This window comes from Cydia pomonella, chromosome 16 (assembly GCF_033807575.1).
Source record: "Cydia pomonella isolate Wapato2018A chromosome 16, ilCydPomo1, whole genome shotgun sequence".
Lineage (NCBI taxonomy): Eukaryota > Metazoa > Arthropoda > Insecta > Lepidoptera > Tortricidae > Cydia > Cydia pomonella.
In genome coordinates, this window is record NC_084718.1 from 8762293 (window position 1) to 8784120 (window position 21828).

At 38.3% G+C, this 21828-nt stretch overlaps 1 protein-coding gene and 1 long non-coding RNA gene across 3 annotated transcripts; one reads left to right on the forward strand and one right to left on the reverse strand.

Annotated features, from left to right (window-relative positions):
• Positions 1-202: 202 nt before the first annotated feature.
• Positions 203-17531, reverse strand: LOC133526130 (uncharacterized). 2 transcript variants are annotated; one of them, XR_009800694.1, is made up of 4 exons: positions 14794-17531; positions 14284-14421; positions 13563-13636; positions 203-1346 (listed from the first exon to the last, which is right to left on the reverse strand). It is a non-coding gene; the product is annotated as an uncharacterized LOC133526130 (long non-coding RNA). The 2 variants fall into 2 exon arrangements; XR_009800693.1 differs by having other exon boundaries at positions 14284-17531.
• On the forward strand, positions 11965-21681 carry LOC133526122 (uncharacterized). Its single transcript, XM_061862601.1, has 3 exons — positions 11965-12208; positions 19398-19607; positions 21290-21681. Exons 1-3 carry the CDS (start codon positions 12163-12165, stop codon positions 21511-21513), a joined length of 480 nt encoding a protein of 159 aa, XP_061718585.1. The 5' UTR covers positions 11965-12162; the 3' UTR covers positions 21514-21681.
• The last annotated feature ends 147 nt before the right edge of the window (positions 21682-21828 follow it).

The window sequence follows — 21828 nt, forward strand, 5'->3', positions numbered from 1 at the left end:
ATACTTTGCCCAACGAAAAATGGAGGCAAGGAAAATAAGCTTAGAACATTCTCTCCTCTGAATAGGAATATTAGTATACGTGTCGTATAATACCAGTTAATTTACGGCTCTGCCATAGACCAACACAAGACATCCCTTCGCTGTGGCTCTTAATTGCTTCGGCAGGAACCTAAATATCTACCTACATATGGTTTTATTTTATGATAACAACTCTATGATGGCCAGTAATTTTGACACAAGTGTCTTAATCGGTGGATATAACTGGTGTGTGTTACCATGGTGATCATCATACGAGGTCAAAAAAGCGAGGTCGAGGTGGAAAATCGAGATTCATATGTAGAGTCATTTGTAGAGTCATATGTAGAGTTATATGTAGAGTCCTATATAGAGTCATTTGTAGAGTCATATGTAGAGACATAAATAGAGTCATTTGTAGAGTCATATGTAGAATCATATGTAGAGTCATATGTAGAGACATATGTAGTCATATGTAGAGTCATGTGTAACGACATATGTAGAGTCATATGTAGAGACATATGTAGAGTCATATTGATATATCAATATGAGTTGAAAAATTGGGTAGATTTAGTATTTATAAGTTTATTCTTTAGAGCTAGTAGTTTCTAATCTAGTTTTTTGCACCTCCTAAATAGGTAAACTAATATTATCACTTCTCTGCTACCAAAAGTTTGTCTGGTAGAGATCACTCTTTAGCGATAAGACCGCTTGTCGTCACCTCTGTCTTCATGTATATGTATGTCTCTCTGTAAATGTTATTTTGAGGTTGTGCAATAAAGAGGATTTGTATTGTAGTGGGGTCGTTAGTAGTTAACGTTAGAGTTGTCTACAAATGCTCTACAAAGCGCTGCTAGTTGAGAAATTCACTCGATTAGGGCTGAGTTACAAGGGTGTTATCTCATAAGTGGTCCAAGCTTCGGCAGGAACCTAAATATCCGTTTTTTACCCTTCGGGGGAAATACGGTTCTATTAAAGTAATCAAATAAAATATTTTTAAACTTAAACAAAAATACTAAATTAAACTTCAGTATTTTAAAGGTAAAACTCATTTATACCTACTTGGTTCGTATGAATTAGTGACATTAAATAGAATTAGAAACATTCACATCCTCGCTACGCATCCTCGCGCCGATCATCCGCGGCGCGCTGGCCTCCTTCATGAGGCGCAGGTTCGCCCAGACATAAAATACTGTTCTCATCTCTGGGGACGGTTACCCCAGTAGGAACGAGCTTTGAATTGGACCGCATCCAGTTTTCTCCAGTAACATGCGTGCCTCGATCGTTCCTCAATCGCCTGCGGTATTTCTAGACCGATACGACCTTCAAACCTTCAAGAAAAGAGCATATTCCCGTATTAAAGACCGGCAACGTACTTACGCGCATCGGTAATCGCTTAGAGTCAAGCCAAGATAAGTTGGCAGCGATTTTGACAGCCCAGACAGTGCAAGTGTTATTTTAAACGTCTGACGAAAACGAAATTATGACGTTTACTTAACACTTGCAATGGCTGGGCGATCAAAATCGCTGCCTCGATGCTTAGCTTAGTCTGACGCTACCATTAGAGGATACGTCTACCCGTTTGCCTTCTTATATCATAAAAAAATACAATAAGATTTTAAAGAACCATCCCATCCCAAGGTCTTCAAAATATTGTCACGCCACCGCGATTTTAGGGGTCGGCGCCCATTTCTACGCTCAGTTACCTCGTGCAGCTTTGGTGAAAACGCAGCCTTAAGGTCTACTTTTAAAAAAGAGTTATTATGAAACTTTTTTTTCCTCACTAATAACTAATATTACACCGTTGACCATGACATTCTCCTTGCTCTGCTCAATCACATGAACGTTTCGGAAACAACCCTTAACTAGTTCGCAGCCTACCTGAGGGGCCGCCAGCAGGCAGTCCGAGTTGACCGATCCTTGTCTGACTGGTGTGACCTGGTTACTGGCGTGCCTCAAGGAGGAATTTTATCCCCACTTCTATTTTCCGCCTTTATTAACTTCATTACACCTAACCTTTGCTGTACCTACCATCTGTATGCTGATAACCTGCAACTCTACGACCAGTGCCCCGTGACTGACCTTCAGATTTGCATTGACAAACTTAACCTTGACCTTTCACATATCCAACAGTGGTCAAAAAAGTTCGAACTTATTGTAAATCCTTCCAAGTACCAGAGATTTGTTATCGGTAGTTCCAGACAGCTTGCAAGAATAGACGCGATAACACCAGTAAGTTTTGACGGCACTTCAATAAGGTTCAGTCAAAGTGTTAAAGATCTGGGTGCTCTTTTAGATAGTACTCTGAGTTGGAGAGCACAGGTTACTGATATCAGTCGAAAGGTCATGGGTTCCCTTCACTCTCTTAATAAATTTAAGCACTTACTGCCTATCAAAACTAAAGTTTTATTAATTAATTCCCTTATCCTGCCCATTATTGATTATGGTGATATGTGTTATCCGAACTTAAATGAAGAACTTGTCGACAAATTGGATCGGCTACTCAATAACTGCATTCGCTTAATTTTTTACCTTCGTAAATATGATCATGTCTCATCTTTTCGTTCCCAGTTTGGCTGGCTCCCCATCCGTCAACGACGCAATGCTCGTATACTTATTGTGTACTCTTTTTAGGGTTCCGTAGCCAAATGGCAAAAAACGGAACCCTTATAGATTCGTCATGTCCGTCTGTCTGTCCGATTCTGTCACAGCCACTTTTTTCCGAAACTATAAAAGCTATACTGTTCAAACTTGGTGAGTAGATGTATTCTATGAACCGCATTATGATGTTCACACAAAAATAGAAAAAAAAACAATAAATTTTGGGGGTTCCCCATACTTAGAACTGAAACTCAAAAAATCTTTTTTCATCAAACTCATACGTGTGGGGTATCTATGGATAGGTCTTTAAAAATGATATTGAGGTTTCTAATATCATTTTTTTCTAAACTGAAAAGTTTGCGCGAGAGACACTTCCAAAGTGGTAAAAAGTGTGTCCCCCCCCCCGTAACTTCTAAAATAACAGAATGAAAAATCTAAAAAAAATATATGATATACATTGCCATGCAAACTTCCACCGAAAATTGGTTCGAACGAGATCTAGTAAGTAGTTTTTTTTTAATACGTCATAAAAATTAAAAAAAAAAAAATTTTTCATCAAACCCATACGTGTGGGGTATCTATGGATAGGTCTTCAAAAATGATATTTAGGTTTCTAATATCATTTTTTTCTAAACTGAATAGTTTGCGCGAGAGACACTTCCAAAGTGAAAAAATGTGTGTCCCCCCCCTGTAACTTCTAAAATAACAGAATGAAAAATCTAAAAAAAATATATGATATACATTGCCATGCAAACTTCCACCGAAAATTGGTTCGAACGAGATCTAGTAAGTAGTTTTTTTTTAATACGTCATAAAAATTTAAAAAAAAATTTTTTTTCATCAAACCCATACGTGTGGGGTATCTATGGATAGGTCTTCAAAAATGATATTTAGGTTTCTAATATCATTTTTTTCTAAACTGAATAGTTTGCGCGAGAGACACTTCCAAAGTGAAAAAATGTGTGTCCCCCCCCCCCTGTAACTTCTAAAATAACAGAATGAAAAATCTAAAAAAAATATATGATATACATTACCATGCAAACTTCCACCGAAAATTGGTTTGAACGAGATCTAGTGAATAGTTTTTTTTTAATACGTCAATAAATTAAAAAAAATTTTTTTTCATCAAACCCATACGTGTGGGGTATCTATGGATAGGTCTTCAAAAATGATATTTAGGTTCCTAACATCATTTTTTTCTAAACTGAATAGTTTGCGCGAGAGACAGTTCCAAAGTGGTAAAATGTTGAACAAGATCTAGCAAGTAGATTTTTTTTTAATACGTCTTAAATGGTACGGAACCCTTCATGCGCGAGTCCGACTCGCACTTGGCCGCTTTTTTTTCTGTGTTAAATGATCCACATTCTCCTGAATACCTCAAGTTTTTTTTTTTCAATACTAAGGCGTTACCAGCGACCGTCAACTTCGCTCTCCCGGAAATATGTCTCTATCCATCCCTCTTCACCGCACTGGGTTCATTTCATGTCGAATTCGTTTTCCGTGCAGGCGGTCCGTCTTTTTTGGAAAGGACATCAAAAATGCTCAAAATAAGTTTGCATTTAAAAAATCTTTACGTGCTTTCTTTGCTAACAGAATGAAAAATTCATAATGTATGTGTGAGCTCTATATGTTTTGTCGTTATTTGTGTATATATTATAAGTAATATAAGTTTGTATATTTATATGTATGTATGTATTATGTATGTATGGTATGTTATTGTATTATATTTGGTTGTTGTTGTTAAAGTAGCACCGCCCACAATTTCTCTGATTTGCCTAAAGGTTGACTGGTAGAGAATGCCTCATGGCATTAAGTCCGCCTTTTGTACTGTAAGGTTTTCTTTTGTGCAATACAGATTAAATAAATAAATAATATTCCTATAGCGCCAAACAATAATGGTTAGACTAAACAAAGCAATGGCAAACCTTAGCGCTTAATGAATAAAAGTCGGCGAATGTTCGAGTGAAGATATAGAAACGAGGGGAAAGAAGATAAATTAAAATAACGGCGCAGGATCGTGAGGGCAGCGCGGACGTGCGCGTGAGTATCTCACGCGATCGCGCGTCCTGCGGATCGTATCGGCGGGTCACTGTGTCGGCTGTCGGACACTCGCATACCGAGATTAGACGATCTGCACTAAACTGTAACATGTCCTGACAAACAATCATAAACAAAGGTCATTGAGCTCCGACAGGTTTTCGGACCGTGATTAACAAAATCAATTAAGAGAGTAAAACCAAAAAAACATCATACCGGCGTAATCAAGAGGCATATATAAACAGCGTCTCTAATCAAAAGACGGTAGCTCAATCAAATGAACGTAATAAATCTTTAAAAACCAGAAGATTCAATTACACGGCTACCGGAAGGCAAGACGAGTGGCAATAACAAATTGTCCAAGATAAATAAACCTTTTTATTCGACGGAAGACGTCCTGAACCCGTTCCTCTTATCGACGTCGGCGTTTTCAAGAAATTTATCGGACGCTTTATGTTTCGGTCAAAAATTAATTGGTCCTCTTGAGTGAAAGCCATGCCGCCTTTAAATTATAACGCTCAAAAACACTTAAGCCAAAGATCGAATGATAAAGATTCGTTATATGGAACTCTATCATCTGATACATTGATTAGCAATATGTAATGTACGCTCTCGTACACCTAGATGTATAGATACGACATGCACGTCAATCAACTGGTGATCTGTGATTACGATTTGATATATGAATGGATACAATCATAACTTTACACCTCGGGGTAAATGCTTAAGCTATTATCCCTAAAATGGGCAAGATGGGCCTTGAGTTGTTTGACATGCGTTAAAGCCGGCAAGAAGTGTTATAATGGCAATGTGCGTACTGAAGCAGGTCGCAGTTACGGTGAAGTGAATACAAAATATAAGGATGTGCAATATGTGCATACTCACTAGGCACATAGGTATGATGACTAGGCAAATAATACTAAGTGTGCATGGTTTAAAACTGTCTTGAAACTAGGTACTGTGCCTATAAAGGTATAGTTTTAAATATCGAAACGGAAAAAGTGCCAAAAATATGTACACACTACCTTTACGCATAGGCAATGAGGTGGTGTATATATATTTTTGGCCCTTGTCCGTGTCGATATGTTTTACTTTGACTGTACTCGAATTAAAGATCTCTATAAAAAACGACGGGTTTTAACGAAACGAATGTACCTACTTATATAAGTATTGAGATCTACAATGACATTTTAATCGTTAGAATACCTACACGATTAAATTTTTTAACATAATGTCGTTCAGTGACTACGATACTTGTACAACGATAATGAATAAAATAAAATAAATATTTGGGGACAATCTTACACAAAATAATATATGAATGATATATTAGATATTTACTACTAATACGACATTTCCTCTTAAAACTAATGTGTCAAAAAAATACCAGGCGCTTTGTTCTGATTACCTACTCTAATTGTAAATTGTTGTTGTTGTGTGTGTTTAATTGAATATCTAAATTAATTCTAACTGTAGGTACGTGCTGAGATCGAAAACAATATAGCTTTTGATTACGCGCAAGGTTATCCCTGACATGAAGCGAGAAATGGTAACACTTGGGCCATCTGGATGTCGGTTATCTATCAGAACCATCCGCGACTACTACATACCGACACGACTTCGCGATGTCTGCGGCCATAGTCCACATATCTCACAGCTCTGTACAATAAATTGAATAAAAATACGTATTTGAAAACAGAATACCTATAAGAAAGATGCTTGGACACTTCTTGTTACGACATGACGATGTCAAGTAAAGGAAAACTCAACGTCGTGTCGCATCAGGCTGTCAAAGAAAAGATCGACATACATGGAAATCGCACCACCGACAAAAGTCTAACTCTTAAATATGACTTGATAATGATTTCATAGCATACAAATATGCACCTATTGATTTGGATAATTCATGTTAAAATGAGAAGGTTTCATTTAGAAACATAAGTTTTATACCTTACCTATCTACCTTGTTTGAATTTTGACTGTCCGCCAAAACTAAATCATAGCCTCCCAGCATAATAAACATAAACTTAGTACCATGCCTTATTTTAATTTCTCCTTCTGTTTAAGTATGTGAATATTTCTCTGATATTTACGCTCGAATACATACCGTATTTTCTGAGAGCTATCAAAGAATATCAACAAGATTGCCGCTATAACTAACAAACATTGTCGGCATTTGTCTGAACTGCAAAATACACGACAAACTGTGGCACTGGGAGATAAATAAGTATTAATCCGATATCCCGAACTGTCATGTCGCCAACTATATTTGCCAGCGTTTGCGACATACCTTCGTTGTACGTTTTCAATTTAAATAGCATATAAATGTCTAGAAGACTCTTAATTTGGAGAGAACTACGTCAGTTTATGAGGAAAATATAACTAACACATATTTTCCTGTGTGTAATGGTTATATCATATATCTTTTACGACTGACTTTGAGAAGCCTTTGACAATATATACCTACCAACCTACAACCATTGAAATATGTACTCGTAATAAGAATGGGGCCAGTACAGCGGTGTTACGCACACGAATTCGAGCCAATCGTGCACCCTAACTAAATTTGTGAGTGACACCGCTGAACTAGCATCATTCTTAGTGCCCGTAAGGCCCGTCCTTACATATAGGTATATATGTCAAATGTCAATGCCTACAACCAAAAGAAGTTCTTGCTGGATCAGCATAATAGATATTAGATAGTCTTAAAAGTGAAAATGATGTACAAGTGTGTATCTAATTATCGAGTTATTTTATAGATATGCAAAAAATTTATTGCGCATTTAAAAATAATCTGGGATCTTAGTTTTCTAAATTAAGCTTGAGTGCCCTTTGACAACTTGAGAAAACAATATTTCAGTTTCCTTGATTTTAACAACCTAAAACTGGTGATTTCAACTGCGGTTGGTTCTTCTTCTCAAAAGTTTGCCGATCCCATTGCAGTCTAGTGCACTAGTAGATCGGCGGTGTGATAAAGCCCTAATAACTTAAGTTACGAAAATAGGCCACGGCCACCTCTCCATACAAACGTAGTCCCCTTTTTCCTCTTTGGATATTGACATTATGGAAAATGTTTTTACATATTTTGATGTTTTTTTTTTATACTACGTCGGTGGAAAACAAGCATACGGCCCGCCTGATGATAAGCAGTCTCGGTAGCCTATGTACGCCTGCAACTCCAGAGGAGTTACATGCGCGTTGCCGACCCTAACCCCCTCCCCCCCCCTCGTTGAGCTCTGGCAACCTTACTCACCGGCAGGAACAACACTATGAGTAGGGTCCTTAAGCTACGTCCATAAGAGAGGTATGGGCATTGAGAATGTCATCTCGCTTTGTGTGGTAGGGCACAGCACAGCGGATGTTATTCCAGATTTAGAGCAGAGCCCAACTGGGGAAGTACCTCCACCTTACAGAAAACCGCAGCCAAATAACACTAGATCCTACTCATAGTGTTGTGTTCCTGCCGGTGAGTAAGGTTGCCAGAGCTCAACGAGGGGGAGAGGGGTTTAGGGTCGGCAACGCGCATGTCACTCCTCTGGACTTGCAGGCGTACATAGGCTACGGAAACTGCTTACCATCAGGCGGGCCGTATGCTTGTTTGCCACCGACGTAGTATTTTTAAAAAAAGGGTCTAGTGTTATTTGGCAGCGGTTTTCTGTAAGGTGGAGGTACTTCCCCAGTTGGGCTCTGCTCTAGATCTGGAATGACATCCGCTGTGCTATGCCACAATGCTCATACCTCTCTTGTGGACGTAGTTTAAGGACGTACCCGGGTCCAAATGTATTAAATGTATTATTAAAAACTATTTTGACACACTTCGTTGTACATCATTATCAACCACGGCTATGCCCCTATGTTTGAACTTTTTTTATTTTTTTTTATTTGTGTAAATTAGGAGTGTCAAACAAATTTTAAAATGCTCCTAACTTTTTTAATAATAAAGATTCGGAAAAATCAAACATAGGGGCATACCGTGGTTGATAATGATGTACAACAATGTGTCAAAATATTTTTAATAATGTTAATATCCAGAGAGGGAAATGAGGACTACGTTTGTAGGTATGAAAAGGCGGTTTTGGGGCGGCCGTGGCCTATGCACTTAAATCAGAGGCGGAGGTCCTGAGACGATAGCGATAGCGTTTGGAATAACCGTCTAGCTTTTAAAAAAAACGTGGAAACCGCGGGTCACCCGTCTGACAAATCAGCTACTACCAGTCCAAAATCAAAGAGACGACTATTTAAACGTGATTAATTTTATTACCAAATGTGTAGTAGGTAATTGGTTTTTATTGCCCGGCGGCATCTTGAATCGATAATCGGTGTCTTTGAAATCATTAGACCGTGTAAATCGCCAAAAGGTGTCTCCCGAAAATGCCGAGCAGGTTATTAACTTTGGAAGTATTTTGACTATTTCGAGCATGGGATCTTATTCTCGAAAGTGTATTTGTCGTTAAAAATTATATCGAGAACGTATTGACTGCATGCAAGTTGTAAATCACTATTAAATGTCTGCGAAAGCGTCGCGCCAATACTGATATCGAAAAAAATGTTAAAAAAACACATACACCGTAAAGGATCTTACCAGGGTTTAACCCCAGAACCGTTACCGATAAGTTCATAAAAAACCAATTTATTTAAAAACAATAATTAAAATATACTTAAGAACTAAGAAATAATCTATCAATAAACTTAACGTATGTTCTGTCCCTCACGGGCGCACGCGGTACCATCTATGGAAGTGGCCTATCAGCCTATTACATATAAAACATTGGTAAAACTATATTTATTTTCAAAAATTTAACTATAAATTAAACCTACGGTCCGATTCGAAGAATGAGATACGATAACGATAAGGTCTGGTTTAGATAAGTTCTCATTTAGGTATCGTTTGTATGTCGTATAATTGACAGAAGCAGCTCGATTCGGGCAACCAATGTCACTTTGACGTTAAAAATATCGTAGATAGATCTTATTGGGATCATAGCGGAATCGAAATAAACGTCAATTTTGACATGTCGTTTAGTTACCTATTGATCTTTTAAAGATCTTTCCAAGATCTTAAACGTGTCTTAATCATTCTTCGAATCGGGCCGCTAAACAACTCTATAAAAACCGGCCAAGTGCGAGTCAGACTCGCGCACGAATTAAGGATTCCGTACCATCATCTATAGAAACGGCAAATAAATCATGTCTGTTGTATGGGAGCCCCCTTATATATTAATTTTATCCTCTTTTTTAGTATTTGTTGTTATAGCGGCAACAGATGTACATCATCTGTGAAAATTTCAACTGCCTAACTATCACAGTTTATGAGATACAGCCTGGTGACAGACGGACAAATAGACAGACGGACGGACAGCGGAGTCTTAAGTAGTAATAGGGTCATGTTTTATCCTTTGGGTACGGAACCCTAAAAACTATTCGAACAACCCACCCCGCATCGCACCCGACGCAAAAGTGCCCATCACGCTTGCTGCGTTTCTGCGTTGAACTGCGATGGACAACCTTTGCGCTAGGAAGGAAGGTAAGACCACATAGGTTATTAAGCCGCAGTCTTCGTATTACATCGATATGGATTATCCGTTTCTGAATGCGGCCCACTGATGGTTTTAATTAGCGAATAATGCTGGCACATTCATTACCGCCCACGCCGCCGATGTTACGGAACCGATCGCACTCCACACGGAAATTACGCACGATTTGGGTATTTAGTGCATCTTGGTCTCATTATAGCTACATTTTGGTAAAAACCTTCTAATGAAATTTATAACATAGTATATTGGTAAAAGCCTGCTATACCTACGTTAAACAGATAAAATTTGTTCAACGGGTGTATGTAGGTACTTGCATCAGGTATTAACATTGCCTACTAATAAAAATCAATACTAAGTATATATTCAATCATCATCATAAAGATAGACCAAGATAACCTGTGTCAGTGTTATTTATGCGTCATAATTTCATAGAAGTTTGACGTTTAAAATAACACTTGCACAGTCTATGCTATCAAGATCGCTGCAGAGTTATCTAACTCTAAGGGTCTCCCCAAACTAGTCGACGCCGTTTCGGCAAATCGCGTACGGAAAAAGCTTTATGTCAACGCAATAAGAGCGAATAAGTCGTAAATCGGCTCGGCCCACGCGAAACGACGTCTTTCGACGGGAAAATGGCGTTTTGCCGTAAAGCTGTTCGCATTCGTACGACGCTGTTTGCAGCCTACCGCACACGTTCGCATTCATAAATCTCCTTATACCGCCGTACGGTGCCGGAAAGAGTTGAACGGCTCCGATCACGGCCGAGTACCTACGATAAAGACCGGTCAGAGCTGGCGGAAGCCGATTAGCGTCTTCGACGGCCGAACATAGCTGACGACGGCCGAACAGAGCCGATGACGGCCATAATAATCGTAAAACATTTTTGGATCGAGTCTCAAACGAGGATATCGTAAATTAAATTCACCTTCACTTAATCTATATTGCCACAAAGAATCAACCCACGGTCGCCTCCGCTTTTGCTGCTGTTCTAGCTCTTCCAACAAGTAGGCTACGATAAAAATGCTGGTAAGCCTTTTTTTCCATGCCCGTCTACGTAAAATATCCATCATCACAGGTTATTATATAATATGTAACAATTACCAAGGAAAATAATCTTACAGGTCTGTTCAATTTCAAACTCAGGTTGTTACTAATAACCAGTCTCCAAAAATGAGATTTACGATTGCCGATCACCCGCTGTCCTACATCTGTTCGTCGGACTCAACGGCTGTACGTGTGCTGTCTGACGTCTCGACGGCAGGACGGAGCACGGGAGAGCCGACCGTCGCTTTACAACTGTTGCGATAGCAAGTCGCAGGCGATCGGGCGTCTCTACGGCCGCAAGGAGGATGAGACTGCTAAACGCAGGTGTCCAACCGCGGAGACGGTCGATCGGCTAAATGCGAATAGTGTGGTGTAAAACACTCGGCGAAAGCCGACTCCGCGTCGACTGGTTTGGGGAGACCCTAACGGAAAATACTTACACGTAGGTATTATTTTAGGGTTTGTAGATGTTCAGCACTAAAACTAAAGTACATATGTCACCAAACTTTATCATTTACCTAAATCCGTGTGTAAAACAAGTCCTTATGGACTGGAAAAATGGATTTCAATAACTAGACTACGCAGGCCAAAGATCGCAATCCGTTTATTCGAGTGTATACCTATGTTCATGCGGGCTAATCAAAACTCCAGATACGATTTATTTTGGTATCTGCTGCGTGTATTCCCTAAACTACAGTAGTCTTCCACTGTCACTGCTAACCGCAACTGAATTACGTGTATCTTACTATCTTTATAAAGTACACAGTCCCAAAAACGCTCGAAAGATTGTCCGAGTAAATTATGGTGCTAGTGATAACAAAACTCGAACAAAGATAAAATAGTGCAGCGTAGATAGTGTGAAACAAAATGCTTTGGTGATAGGAGGAATGTTAGTCAGTTAGTAAAAAAAAACTTTGTATCGTGGACAAAAATGTTAGTGTTTATAGTGATTAGTGTGGTTGGATTGGTACCGTATGGTAAGTTGCATTCATTTGTAAAAGATAGATAAAATTTCTACATTTGTTTGATAAAACGATAAGCGGTATCTACTCGAAGAAACGGCTTTGAACAAAGACCTTAACATAAATGTTTTTTTGAAATATGATATAAATCCTGCGACAGAATACATTTTTGACTTCAAAAAACGGTCGACATGACAGACTCGTATTAGTGTCAGTTTTATCCCTTCTCTATACATTTCCGTATTTAAAAAAGTGTTGATTGGTCAATTGTGAGCTCTAGTCAGACTTCGCGATTTCGGACTTGGTCCCATAGTAAAAGTTGCTCAGTATGGTCTATTTATTCACCCCGTAAATTATTGCGGGTGACTAAATAAACAGCCGTGGATTCTTTCTAATGTTTTCTCTTTCTCTACTCTCTATTTTATACGTCATAATTTTATAGACATTTGACGTTTATGATAACACTTCCACGATTTATTCCAGGATGTTTTTATAACATTGTTTTATTATAATTACTTGTATATAATCTCTGCAGGTAGGTAAGTAGCTACCTTGGACAAACTATAAAATTAAAGGAAGGCCATATAAAATCACTGCTAATCATTGGGGAGTCACACTGCAGCTAATAAAATAACGTAACTTACTTAATAAATAGATTAAATAGTACTTAATCTTAGATCTCTTCCCTCTTTCTCTCTTTACAGAGCCACTACAAAATGATGACCCTACAAAAACCATTGTAAATATGTTTATTTACAATGGTTTTTGTAGGGTAAACACGGTAACATCCGTTGGGTAATATTATGTATATCACGAAATACAATTCCATTTGTCGGCACTCTGAAACTATCGCCTACGACCGCGACAATGCATTGTACCGGCTCATCCCGTCCAGCAACTACTGCTAAATAAATATTTATTTATTCAACTGTTGACAAACGTATTTACATTGTCAATGAGCATCCGAGCATGTCGACATGCGCGTGGGCACGGGATTTTATGCTGATCGTCGTTTGTTTATGAATTGGGTCACTGCTGAGTCGGTGACGGCGGTATAAATAGATACGCATTTGGACTAAGCATACCTAATTCCTGTTTTACGAAACTTACCTACTGCGTTGTTATGATTCGTACAGATGGTATACAAACAGCTTGCAGTTTATGGAACCGATAGACATCAGTCAGTATTTTGAAACACAATAAAGTGCTTTGAATCGCCAACTGCTATCGTTATCGTACGGTCGAGGAAATTGATTCTTTAGCAATTTGCGGTTCAAGTAAATTTGGTTGTACATACTTATGCTATGAGCTTTCCAGTGTAAAGTAAACCACAACCTGCTAAAGAATCAATTTCCTCGACTTTACATACCTGAACAATTAGATTCCCATCTATAGCTTCTGCACTCTTCTGTGATTGTTTTTCTTTATTCAGCAAGTAGTACACTGAAAGTAATTAACAAGTTACTTTAAAGAACAATTTCGATAAACCTAACCGTTAACTGACAATTCAAACACGTCTGTCAAGTCCAGGTTGCTCATTCTATAAGTAGTTAACTTCTGGTGCCTCCCAGCCCATAGAAAGCTCTATGCGCCCTTTTCTGCCTTAAAACAAGGTTGAAGGGAGTTGGAGAAAGTATGGACAATCAGTATACCTTACCTAGATCAGATGGGTATTTTAGCTAAGTACAATTACAACTAAGTAATTCTGTTATATTGTGGTACCTAACTCTCCTCGTTCTATTAGTTACGTTTCTGGTAGGTACCTCTATTGTAGAAAGCTCGCTATCTAAAGATGCAGCCACAATACAGGTTGCACTTACTTATCTGTTTCTGTACTGTTGTTTATAATTACTAATACAGTAAATGTATTTAAGTCTTATTTCTATTTAGCTGGTACCTCCACCTATAGAAAACTCGCTAGGAATATCCGTAGCTACAATAAAAGACCCACTTATCCCTGACGCTCATTTTAATTCCAACTACAATTGTCACATTGAGATTGTTCCTTCTAGTTGACTTGGGCGTCTCTACTATACCTAGAAAGCTCGCTATCTAAGTCGCGGTCACAATGGAAGGTGCAATTACTTTACCGCGCTGTTTTGTCTTCTGTCTATATGTAGTGTCCTTTTAGTTACTTTAGTTTTATTGTATACTTATTTAGGTACGAGTCAGGTCCTCCACTGTAGTAAAGTCGCTATCCGTAGACCCAATTTTAGGTTCACGCACCCCTGCAAAGTAATGTCAGATATGCTCATTTTATTCCCAACTACAAATGTCACATTCAGATCGCTCCCTCTACTTAGTTGACATTGGGTGTCTGTACTATAGAAAGCTCGCTATCTAAAGCAGTAAAGCCGCGGCCACAATGGAAGGTGCACGCACTTATCCGTGCACAATTATGTCAGACGCCTATCATCCACTTTCCCGGGCGACCGGCTGCTCTTCACGCATCGCCGGTTGACCACCAACTTAAGACCACGGACAGACTGTTGGAGCTAAAAATGAGCAGCGAGACAAATGTAGGTTCGATATGACGCGCATGGATCGAGTGAAAAAATACACTTGAGCAATGAGAAATGTAATAACTTTTGTTTATGTACCTAACTTGTCGGTGATGCAGCACAACTTGAGAAAATCCGAAATCTGCAAAAAAGTTTAAAGAAAATATGATACCTGTTCCTAAATCACGAGAAAGAAATCACTGATAAGTTGTCCAGCAGCGGTTGCATTTTTATCGCCTGTCACGTCACCATGCCTTTCACGTTCTAAAGTATGTAAGTGCGAAAGTGACAGGCATAGAACCAGGCGATAAAAATGCAACCATGCTGCGGGGCCAGCAGAGATGTCGATAATTGATATTTTTCGGTAAACTCTATTAGTTACAAAAAAATAGCCACAACCGAATACAGAACCTCCTATGAAATTGAAGTCGGTTAATAAAATAAGGGTGACAGCTGGTAGCTACAGCTACTAAAAGCATGTGAGTGGGAAATCTAAACCTATAATAACGATAAGGTTAATAGGTAAACAGGTTTTCTCGAAAACAATAATCTGAATTCTGTCATAAACTATAGTAGACCTCAAAATCTTAAGCAAAAAGGATGCTTGCGTGATCTTAATACGAAGCACTAAGTTAGGAATCTGCTCGCTATAATATAAATTCATACATTTATGGCAACTTTCTCCAGATCATAGAAAAGCCGCTGGCATTGTGGCGCGTGTACAACTGTCCTTATTGGAACACTTCGCCTCATTATAGACTAGTTTCGCTGTCAGTGTTCTATGACAAAACAAGATGATACTTTGCGGTCTTTCCGGGAAATCATACCGCAACATAGTAAGTAGATAGGTAAGGGTCATGTCGCCATTCATTTAATTACGCTATACGTCAAATCCAAAAGGAGAAAAGTGAAAGAAAAGCGAATGATCGAGTTAAATAAGTGGTCGGCTCTGGGCTCGGCATACCGACGCATCGAGAGCGGATTCTCTCGCTTTCAATAATTACGTAGCGTACGCGCCTGTATTGGAACGACGGGCTGATGACCGGTAAAATGGCGCGAAACGCGAGAAAATGACATATGATTGCGGCGGTTAAAACAAACGTAAAATGCGCTCCGGAGTGGTCATTACAAGCGAGCACGCCGATCAGTTACGGACAAGTAAAGGTAGATTGGACATGCAGGGACCGGGCAAATGTCAGATATCTAATTCGCAAACTGCAAACAACTTCTCTTAACTGTGAGCTCGAACTCGTCCGAAGTCCCTAGTATAACTTAAGATCCGTGATTACTATGCGTAAACGTAGATCACACCAAAACTGGTTCGCTTGAGGCGTTGCGCCAACGAAGCATTGTAAAGAACAGGCTAGGAGTCAAATGTCGATCGATACCAAGTCGCCATGGCGAGTCGGTGATGAGGGAGCTATTCTGGGGCGCAAATTGGTAATCACGATCGCTCGTGCACTTCTGTTACAGTATAGAGTAATAGCACTAAGGTCTCACCTGGGTGCAGTGGGTTTCTTTCCAATTTCAAGGGTTCCATTCCAAATTCTTCGTGAAATCCTAAGATACGGATGCGGGTATCATTATGTAAACCTGTAAAAGGGCGGTAGGAAGATAAACGAGCATTCGCACGCCATAAATTAATAATAACCTTAAGAAAACGGGATAAATACCTACTGTGAACGGATGCCTGCTTTTAAGTGCTTAGTAGTTATTACGTCAAATAATTCATAATGACATTTAATATTAATTTACATATACTCAATCAATTTAGATGCGTTTGAGATTTTATATTTATTATTTAATGGAAGAGTAAATCTACCTTGATCATTACTGGCAGACTTATGAAGATAAAAATTTACAAAGCTGACACTTGTAAGTACGCAAATGGTTCCCTTATACAAAAAGTTCCAGATAAACATTATCTGATCAAAGTGATCGATGAGCACTTTCCGATTCGACCTAGGCCCTGAACCGAGAATAAGTTCACCAAAACACCACTTAATAAATACAGGCTTTAAAACAAAGCTGTCCCTTGTCTGAAAGCGATCGATTCTTAACAACAACCCGTTTAGGACAGGATCACTTTTATAAACCATTTTACAATTTAAACCGACAACATAACCAAATTCCTCCTGGATTTGGTTATGCGCATGTTAATCGCATCAATGTTACTGGTTAACAACTGCACAATTTGAACTCGAATTTAAAAAAACGGTATCCTGGCGCCCTCAGGGCTATCGGGCCAAACGTCAGCATTTATGGTTAGGTAAATACCTAATTTAAAAGCATATCCCAGCTTAATTGGGTAACGTTGTTTTAAAGAATATGTTCGAATAAAAGAGCCAAAATAGGCACACCTTTAGAAATCCGAGTCGTTTAAATGCTGCTCCACAGTGTTAAGCTCCCTGTAAGTATATTTGTATAATAAGGCCAAAAAAAACTATAAATTTAATACGGCTATAATTTTGTTTCTAAGATGTAAAATTGACTACGGTTTTCTTACCGCGATAAAGATAGAATATTATATATTCCAATATAAATAATTATGGGGCCTATTTCTCGAACGGTATTAGTCTATTATTATTAGTGTGGTGCCATGGTAACCCATACAACTTGACAGTTCGTGGACTAATAATATTAGTCTAATACTGTTCGAGAAATGAGCCCCTGGTGTTACGCTCTGCGACGTTACACAAAACTTACAGTAGACGTGAATAGAATAGGTCACTGAAAAGTGGTCTTTGTCAATTAGCATGAAAATTTGCAACATCCTACATGCTTGATTTCGAAACACTTAAAATTACCTCGAAGATTCGGGTATTTCATAATAAATTACTAGTTTAACAGACAGTTTTAGTGTTGTCTCTTGAACAGAGGCCTCGAAGCGGCAGACCTCTAGGAACAAGTGATAATAGAACTTGCGAAACGAAGTACCTATATGCCTGTCATATTTCTCGTAAAAACAGGGATACATATGCGGTTATAGTGCAACGAACTATAAAGCTAGCTAAGCTAACTACGAGGATAGCTAAAGTAATCGAAAATTTGCATTATTTAATTCTACGCTAAGTCGAAATCTATACAATTTCCTTCGTACAAAAATTCGCATTTGGTAATTAATGAAAAGCAGAGCAAGAGCACCAAACGTCCTGCAGTGCCGCTCGACTCGGTACAATACAAATTAAGTGTGTTTTAAGAGGGAAGGAGAAAACAAAACACCCAATAAACTTTAAAAATATCAGCAGGTAATGGGCTGATGCAGGCAAATATGAAAATCAGCTCCGTAAAAAGCTGCCACTGAGTGCGGTAGGAAGCTGCTTATCACTCCTACATAAAAAAAGCAGCCAAGTGCGAGTCGGACTCGCGCATGAAGGGTTCCGTACCATTTAAGACGTATTAAAAAAAAATCTACTTACTAGATCTCGTTCAACATTTTACCACTTTGGACACACATTTTACCACTTTGGAAGTGTCTCTCGCGCAAACTATTCAGTTTAGAAAAAAATGATATTAGAAACCTCAATATCATTTTTGAAGACCTATCCGTAGATACCCCACACGTATAGGTTTGACGAAAAAAATTTTTATTTTTTATTTTGTGACGTATTAAAAAAAAAGTACTTACTCGATCTCGTTCAAACCAATTTTCGGTGGAAGTTTGCATGGCAATGTATATCATATATTTTTATTAGATTTTTCATTCTGTTATTTTAGAAGTTACGGGGGGGGGGGGGGGACACACATTTTACCACTTTGGAAGTGTCTCTCGCGCAAACTATTCAGTTTAGAAAAAAATTATATTAGAAACCTCATATAATTTTTAAAGACCTATCCATAGATACCCCACACGTATGGGTTTGATGAAAAAAGATTTTTTGAGTTTCAGTTCCAAGTATGGGGAACCCCCAAAATTTATTGCTTTTTTTCTATTTTTGTGTAAAAATCCTAATGCGGTTCATAGAATACATCTACTTACCAAGTTTGAACAGTATAGCCCTTATAGTTTCGGAAAAAAGTGGCGGTGACATAATCGGACAGACAGACGGACATGACGAATCTCTAAGGGGTCGGTTTTTTGCCATTTGGCTACGGAACCCTAAAAACGGACAATAATCTAAATTAAAAGTAGCTTTTTATTGTAGTTATTCTAAAAAACTTAGTTTCTTATCAATTGCATCAGTTTTTTTTTTCATGTGAAATTTACAGTTTTTTTTCGGTAGGCCCCTTATATGGGAATCTAATCCATAGCTTAAGGTTAATTTATAAATTGAAGTTTGTCATCTTTAATTTACTACTGAACTTTAAACATAATAAACATCACATCTTGATTTAAATAATCGCGCTATTGCAATGATACGATACGTTGACTAGAACATTTTACCGTGGATCATGAAGCTGCGTTAATATTTTGTATTTGTATTTATTTATTGTATACATGTACAGTAATGCATCAGGATACATGGTGTTAAATATAATTTCTTAGGAATAGTACATGCTACCCTGTGAGGGCATTACAATGTCTTACTTCTATACTTATACCTAAGTTATATTATGTCATTTCGAACTTACGTTCAAAATTTTCTACATATCATACATACATATTCGTCACCCTCGCGAAAACTATCACCAACACATCGACGGTCAGCAAAACATATTCTCACATTACTATTCCTCATCCTCAAAGTTGTTGTCCTCAACAGTGACGACAGAAAGCTGCTTCCAACAACGCTGCCTCGGCTGCCATCCAGACGACGCCGCGTTTCCTGGCTCACCCATACAATGCCACCCCAGCACTTCGGTCACTGCCGAGTGGATACACAATCTAGGGCATCCGCCACCGTCCACGGACTCCAAGGTGCCTATAGAGTACCACTGCCTGAAGATGGTAGCGACTCCAGATGACAAGTCTTGTAAGTTTGTTGATGATTTATAATCAAAGTTCGAATGCCCGGGGCTCACCAATAAAATTCCACTCCAACTAAGTGAATGGTGAGCGACAATCTCGAGCATCACTATCGGACAACTGTCCACCGACGCCAAGGTATCTATCTATATAGAAACTTCAACTTCAACTGTCTGAAGATGGTAGCGACTCCAGATGGCAAGTACGCAAGTTGATTGAAGATTATAAGAGTTTAATTGATAGCCCGGGATTGCCCACAAAATCCTACCCTACTAAAAACAGGGTAAAGTCCAAAATGTACAAGCAATCTATGACATCCATTTCCATCCATGCGAGTAGCGACTTGGTATAAAGATATTCCCTCATCATTTTCTCCTAAGTCATGTAGCATTAGGAATAATAACAAATCTAGTCAAACAGGCGCTGGTTCATAAGTCACGGGAGGCTTTTATTTTTTTCTCTTTAATATATGACATCTACGTTACTAAACTGGAATGCGTAGAAGAAACGCCTATGTAAAATAATTGAGCAAATGTTGAAAAAGGTTACACTCGTGACGAATAAATTTCATGACATGGAAAACCATTTAGAATTTAGGGGGTAGCAACCGTTAGTTTAAGATAACAAGACTGTTTTTAGGGTTCCGTAGTCAACTAGGAACCCTTATAGTTTCGCCATGTCCGTCTGTCTGTCTGTCTGTCCGAGGCTTTGCTCCGTGGTCGTTAGTGCTAGAAAGCTGAAATTTGGCCTGGATATATAAATCAATAAAGCCCACAAAGTCGTACAATAAAATCTAAAAATTTAATTTTTTTTAGGGTACCTCCCCTACACTTAAAGTGGGGGTGAATTTTTTTTTTCGCTTCGACCCTATAGTGTGGGGCATCGTTGAAAAGGTCTTTCAAAACGAATAGGGGTTTTCAAGAAACATTTTTTAATAAAGTGAATATATTCGGAGATAATCGCTCCGAAAGAAAAATAAAATGTGTGTCCCCCCCCCCCCCTCTAACTTTTGAACCATAGGTCCAAAAAATATGAAAAAAAATCGTGGAAGTAGAGCTTAAGAAAGACATTAAATGAAAACTATAGCGGACATGATCATTTTAGCTGTTTTTGAGTTATCGCAAAAAGTTTTCCCTTCATAGTAAAAAGACTTCTTTAATTAGGTACTGATTATGCAAATTTGCCTATTTGTTTAACTCGGGTGAAAGGTACCGTTTCATCCCTTGGTTAACAATTTACTATACTTTAAGCTCCAGTTTAGCTTATTGTGACGGAAGAGTAACTACGGAACCCTACACCGAGCGTGGCCCGACATGCTCTTGGCCGGTTTTTATTTATAAGAGGAATGGCTGCATATTAAACTTAGCCGATTTAATTAATAATTTTGGCGGAACGATAGAGAAATAAGTAAACAGTACTCACTCCATACATCAGTTTCCTTACCAAAACGCTTATTATTTTCGTAGCCGACATCTAGCGTCAAGTAGCCGATTTATCAGTACCGCTACATGACACTAGATGTGAAGAGTCTCGCGACTGACGAAAAGTGTATTGCATAACAATTTACAAATAATATTACAAACAGGAGTTGAAAATAGAGTTCCGGTTAATCTGGTTATTAGGACTTAAACTTTCATTAACTACGTAAAAACTACATGAAGTTAAACTAACAATTTCTTTTATTTCCAGTTGGCAATACCGTGGATGTTATACGCGGATGCATCCCCAGAGTCCAGGTGGACTCAGTCTGTCTCGCTCTAAAAGCTGTGGAACGAGCGAGAGGCCACAGCGACGCGCGCTGTTTCACTTGCAACAGAAATAATTGTAATTCGGCCAGTAGAATACAGATTTATAGACTTCAAATAGTATTTGCCATTTATTTAATATATTTTTATTGGGGTAGTTTAATTTAGTAATCAAGTGATTTTTAACAAAATAATTGTAACATGTGTGAAAAAGTGGGATTTATAAATAAAATAGGATATTATAAATTATACAACCATCTTGTATTTTTAATTGTTAACATATCTTTTTTAATTTGTTTTGAAATATCATTGTTAAAATAAATCACATAACCGTTATTGCCTATTGTTTATTTAACACAGTTTAAAACCAAAATGGAAGATCAATTAATCATACTAACTATAATGTAAGTAGGTCCATTGAATTTAATGTTTATATTATATAAAAAATTACACATTACATTATATTTTCATATAATTAGTGAT

Excerpts from the sequence above, each read along its gene's own strand:
- LOC133526122 (XM_061862601.1), top strand. The coding sequence starts at position 12,163 with ATGTTAGTGTTTATAGTGATTAGTGTGGTTGGATTGGTACCGTATG. Across the intron at positions 12,209-19,397 it reads GGTTGGATTGGTACCGTATG|TGACGACAGAAAGCTGCTTC; the intron begins GTAAGTTGCATT and ends TGTCCTCAACAG. Across the intron at positions 19,608-21,289 it reads GACTCCAGATGACAAGTCTT|TTGGCAATACCGTGGATGTT; the intron begins GTAAGTTTGTTG and ends TTTTATTTCCAG.